Source organism: Oncorhynchus keta, chromosome 5 (genome assembly GCF_023373465.1).
Source record: "Oncorhynchus keta strain PuntledgeMale-10-30-2019 chromosome 5, Oket_V2, whole genome shotgun sequence".
In the NCBI taxonomy this organism is placed as follows: domain Eukaryota; kingdom Metazoa; phylum Chordata; class Actinopteri; order Salmoniformes; family Salmonidae; genus Oncorhynchus; species Oncorhynchus keta.
The window spans coordinates 30,775,963-30,781,364 of NC_068425.1; the positions used below are offsets into that span (position 1 = coordinate 30,775,963).

The 5,402-nt window shown below is 49.7% G+C and overlaps 1 protein-coding gene across 23 annotated transcripts; it reads right to left on the reverse strand.

The window, feature by feature from the left end:
* Positions 1-530: 530 nt before the first annotated feature.
* Positions 531-5,305, reverse strand: LOC127930144 (uncharacterized). 23 transcript variants are annotated; one of them, XR_008137021.1, is made up of 5 exons: positions 2,379-5,305; positions 2,049-2,246; positions 1,723-1,852; positions 1,528-1,659; positions 531-1,468 (listed from the first exon to the last, which is right to left on the reverse strand). XR_008137021.1 is itself a non-coding variant. In XM_052519566.1 (5 exons), the coding sequence occupies exons 1-5, from the start codon at positions 2,550-2,552 to the stop codon at positions 1,001-1,003; spliced, it is 1,038 nt and encodes a 345-aa protein (XP_052375526.1). In that variant the 5' UTR covers positions 2,553-5,305; the 3' UTR covers positions 531-1,000. The 23 variants fall into 23 exon arrangements, 12 of the variants coding, with proteins under 12 accessions (XP_052375526.1, XP_052375521.1, XP_052375527.1 ...); XR_008137018.1 differs by having other exon boundaries at positions 1,723-1,918; XM_052519566.1 differs by having other exon boundaries at positions 1,787-1,984; positions 2,181-2,246.
* Between the last annotated feature and the right edge of the window lie 97 nt (positions 5,306-5,402).

A 5,402-nucleotide genomic window follows, 5' to 3' on the forward strand; every position in this document is an offset into this window, starting at 1 on the left:
CTTCATCTTTCGTACTTCACCAAGCCCCCTTTCAACAAGAGACTAGCCAACCGCCGTACTTCACCAAGCCCCCTTTCAACAAGAGACTAGCCAACCGCTCGTACTTCACCAAGCCCCCTTTCAACAAGAGACTAGCCAAGCCCCCTTTCAACAAGAGACTAGACAACCGCTCGTACTTCACCAAGCCCCCTTTCAACAAGAGACTAGACAACCGCTCGTACTTCACCAAGCCCCCTTTCAACAAGAGACTAGCCAACCGCTCGTACTTCACCAAGCCCCCTTTCAACAAGAGACTAGCCAAGCCGTACTTCACCAAGCCCCCGCTCGTACTTCACCAAGCCCCCTTTCAACAAGAGACTAGCCAACCGCTCGTACTTCACCAAGCCCCCTTTCAACAAGATACTAGACTACCGCTCGTACTTCACCAAGCCCCCTTTCAACAAGAGCTACTAGCCATCCGCTCGGACTTCAACAAGAGACTAGCCAACCGCTCGCCCCCTTCACCAAGCCCCCTTTCAACAAGAGACTTAGACAAGAGACTAGCCAACCGCTCGTACTTCACCAAGCCCCCTTTCAACAAGAGATTAGACTACCGCTCGTACTTCACCAAGCCCCCTTTCAACAAGAGACTAGCCAACCGCTCGTACTTCACCAAGCCCCCTTTCAACAAGAGACTAGCCAACCGCTCGTACTTCACCAAGCCCCCTTTCAACAAGAGACTAGCCAACCGCTCGTACTTCACCAAGCCCCTTTTCAACAAGAGACTAACCTCCCTCCCTCCCTCTTAAAAATGTTCATATTCAACATAGCAACAGCAGTAACTCTCCAGTCACACCATTCAACACAAACAGAAAAACATGGCCGGCCGGCACAGCTTCCATAACTCTCCGGCAGCACGCCGCCCTGGGGTCAAGCTGCGAGGGCCCTGATTCGTCCCCCCGAGACGACGGTCGCCATCTATCACACAGCGCTGTATACACAGTCCGAACGGGCTTTCAAGCTAGCAGTGCATCATGAACGCTGGATCTGTATACCCATCTGTAGATTCCACAGCAGAGAACAGATTTGATGCTGTGCTGAAATGTGCTGGGCCTGTTCTCAGCTGTGATGGTCTGTGAGTGATCCTATGAACTGGTACCTGTCTGAGATGTGCTGGGCCTGTTCTCAGCTGTGATGGTCTGTGAGTGATCCTATGAACTGGTACCTGTCTGAGATGTGCTGGGCCTGTTCTCAGCTGTGATGGTCTGTGAGTGATCCTATGAACTGGTACCTGTCTGAGATGTGCTGGGCCTGTTCTCAGCTGTGATGGTCTGTGAGTGATCCTATGAACTGGTACCTGTCTGAGATGTGCTGGGCCTGTTCTCAGCTGTGATGGTCTGTGAGTGATCCTATGAACTGGTACCTGTCTGAGATGTGCTGGGCCTGTTCTCAGCTGTGATGGTCTGTGAGTGATCCTATGAACTGGTACCTGTCTGAGATGTGCTGGGCCTGTTCTCAGCTGTGATGAGTGATCCTATGAACTGGTACCTGTCTGAGATGTGCTGGGCCTGTTCTCAGCTGTGATGGTCTGTGAGTGATCCTATGAACTGGTACCTGTCTGAGATGTGCTGGGCCTGTTCTCAGCTGTGATGGTCTGTGAGTGATCCTATGAACTGGTACCTGTCTGAGATGTGCTGGGCCTGTTCTCAGCTGTGATGGTCTGTGGTGATCCTGAACTGGTACCTGTCAGATGTGCTGGGCCTGTTCTCAGCTGTGATGGTCTGTGAGTGATCCTATGAACTGGTACCTGTCTGAGATGTGCTGGGCCTGTTCTCAGCTGTGATGGTCTGTGAGTGATCCTATGAACTGGTACCTGTCTGAGATGTGCTGGGCCTGTTCTCAGCTGTGATGGTCTGTGAGTGATCCTATGAACTGGTACCTGTCTGAGATGTGCTGGGCCTGTTTTCAGCTGTGATGGTCTGTGAGTGATCCTATGAACTGGTACCTGTCAGATGTGCTGGGCCTGTTCTCAGCTGTGATGGTCTGTGAGTGATCCTATGAACTGGTACCTGTCTGAGATGTGCTGGGCCTGTTCTCAGCTGTGATGGTCTGTGAGTGATCCTATGAACTGGTACCTGTCTGAGATGTGCTGGGCCTGTTCTCAGCTGTGATGGTCTGTGAGTGATCCTATGAACTGGTACCTGTCTGAGATGTGCTGGGCCTGTTCTCAGCTGTGATGGTCTGTGAGTGATCCTATGAACTGGTACCTGCCTGAGATGTGCTGGGCCTGTTCTCAGCTGTGATGGTCTGTGAGTGATCCTATGAACTGGTACCTGCCTGAGATGTGCTGGGCCTGTTTTCAGCTGTGATGGTCTGTGAGTGATCCTATGAACTGGTACCTGTCTGAGATGTGCTGGGCCTGTTCTCAGCTGTGATGGTCTGTGAGTGATCCTATGAACTGGTACCTGCCTGAGATGTGCTGGGCCTGTTTTCAGCTGTGATGGTCTGTGAGTGATACTATGAACTGGTACCTGTCTGAGATGTGGACCTAGTGGTTCAGCTGTTCCCTGCATGGTTTGGGGCTGATATTACAAACCTATAGCTTAACTCAGATCTAAAGCTGTTTAGTTAGCTCTGTAGTGTGTGCAGCAACACTGGGTTTAAATAGTATCGTTTGCCTTCAAATACGTGGAGCGTCTGATCAAACCTGCCTGGAGCGATAGGCGTCAGATGGGAGGGTCTTGAACTTTTGTGACAACTCTATTGGCTCCATTGCGTCCGGCAAGCGCAATCGAGCACAGGTAAATTATTTGTAAAGAAAACAAATACTATTTAAACCCATGTCTATGGTAGTGAGGGTGCTCAGAGCAGAGCTAGGTTTGCGAGGGTGTGTGTTTACTTATATTTATACTGAGCAGAGGGTGGTGACAGGCACGGATTAGTACCCATAATCCTTTTTATCACAATACTGCTCTCACGATGTGTCGAGGCTGGCCAGCTGGTTATGGCCAACAGTGGACATGACATACCTCTGAAAATGGACGTGTGTCTGCAAATAGTGGCGCTAAAACCAATGGACAAGTAATATAGAATGAATGATCTTACTCTTCACCTGTCTAAGATCTAGATGTGGGATGTTTCTGTGTGTGTCTGTGTGCAGTCCAGTGTGTGTGTGTGTGTGTATGTAGTCCAGTGTGTCTGTGTGTGTGTGTAGTCCAGTGTGTGTAGTCCAGTGTGTCTGTGTGTGTGTGTGTGTGTGTGTGTGTGTGTGTGTGTGTGTGTGTGTGTGTGTGTGTGTGTGTAGTCCAGTGTGTCTCTGTGTGTGTGTGTGTGTGTGTGTGTGTGTGTGTGTGTGTGTGTGTGTGTGTGTGTGTGTGTGTGTGTGTGTGTGTGTGTGTGTGTGTGTGTGTGTGTGTGTGTGTGTGTGTGTGTGTGTGTGTAGTCCAGTGTGTGTGTGTGTATGTCTCTGTGTGTGTGTGTGTGATGCACCTTTCCAAAGAGGCCTGGCTGGCACACAGCTTGCTTAGGAATGGACCTTGATCACAGATCAGACTTTACATCCCTCTACCCTCATTAGTCATTTTAACTCCAAACACACACGTCTACTCACACACTACCCTAATCTCAGAGAATACAGAGTTTCAAACATCCTGTTGCTATGGGGCTCATTCCCCCTGACCTCTGACCCCTGACCCTGCAGGAATGAGACGACTGCCTCGTCCAACAAACACCTGTTTATTCCCTCCTTCAATTTACCAAAAAGAGAAAAGAGGAGGGTGGACGGGGTAACAAGGAGAGCAAGTAATTAACATGGAGTTAGACTTAAACACGTGCGTGTTTGAAGGCAGACACACAGGCAGACAAAGCTGACACACACACGAGCGCATAACTGAACTCAAAGCCACACACACACTTCAATCCTCTAATCCAGGCCCACAGGAAAAGCCTGGCAATCCACACACGTCTGCAGCATGATTACTTCTGAGCTTCTGAAAGAGTGGCAGATTTAGGATGTGTGTGTGTGCGTGTGCGTGTGTGTGTGTGTGGGGGGGATGTGGGTAATTTTTATGGCTTGTCGTCAGGCCAATTAGGGCCGGTTTACACGTCCTGACCAGTCAGCCCAGAGAGAGAGAGGGAGAGACAGTTTGTTTTTGGTCGTGAGGAGGGACTGGGGAGGGGAGTTAGAGGCCTGTATAATTCTCATGGTGGTCTAATCTGGGATAGAAGGACTCAATCATTTATTTCACTCAGAATTCATTTCATCAAAGCTATCATTTGAGAACATTTACATCTATCTATCATCGGGTCAGAAAAAGGTGATGCCGCTGACTAAAATACCTCAGCACTGCCCTTTTCACACTGCTGAGCTGACCTGAGCCCAACTGTGCTGGCTCTGATAGTTGGTTCCAACAACTATGGTGGATGTGTGACCAAACTCATGTAAAAACCCATTACAGTGTTCCTTCAGTGGGCAATGATGCTGCTTTGGCCAGAGGCCAGAACATGGAACCAACCTCACAGTGGGACCACAGTTGAAAAGTAGCGTGCAGGAAGAATCTGGCACATTTACAGACATGTTGATTTAGCATTTACACTGTCAAATACATTTGAAATAAGAAAGTGAAGTAAGACTGATATGAGCGGACTGGGCAGGGCTCTCTCTCTGTCCAGTGACAAGACGCTGACTCCTCTGTACTGGACTGGTTTATCTAAACTAGTCTGGTCTGACTGGAGGCTCCAAACTGCCCATGCAGGGTGGCGCTCTACTGAGCTACAGGGCACAGCCAGGCATGGAGAGGCCGGCTCTCAACATCACCACACAACACAAACAAAAACAATGCCCGCTGGGGCCGCTTGACGCCACGTGTGTGTGTGTATGTGTGTATGTGTGTATGTGTGTGTGTGTGTGTGTGTGTGTGTGTGTGTGTGTGTGTGTGTGTTGTGTGTTGTGTGTGTGTGTCCGCCTGCCGCCATCCTTTCTGAGCTGTGGCTGTGGCCAGGACTGCTGATGCTCAGCTGAGCTCCAGGGCCAGTTATGGTCCAGCCCAGTGGAAAGTGAACATCAGCCCGATTTGGGCTCACTGTGGCTGGGGAAGGTAGGAGCCAGGCCCCTCCTCCCTCCCTCTCATGACTTCCCCCATCAACCACATACCTAGAATAAATACATCCACCATCCATCAACAGCAGACAGAACAGAACAGACACAACAGACAGAACAGACACAACAGACACAACAGACAGACACAACAGACACACAGACAGAACAGACAGAACAGACACAACAGACAGAACAGAACAGACACAACAGAACAGACACAACAGAACAGACACAACAGACAGAACAGAACAACAGACAGAACAGACAGAACAGACAGAACAGACACAGACAGAACAGAACAGACAGAACAGAACAGACAGAACAT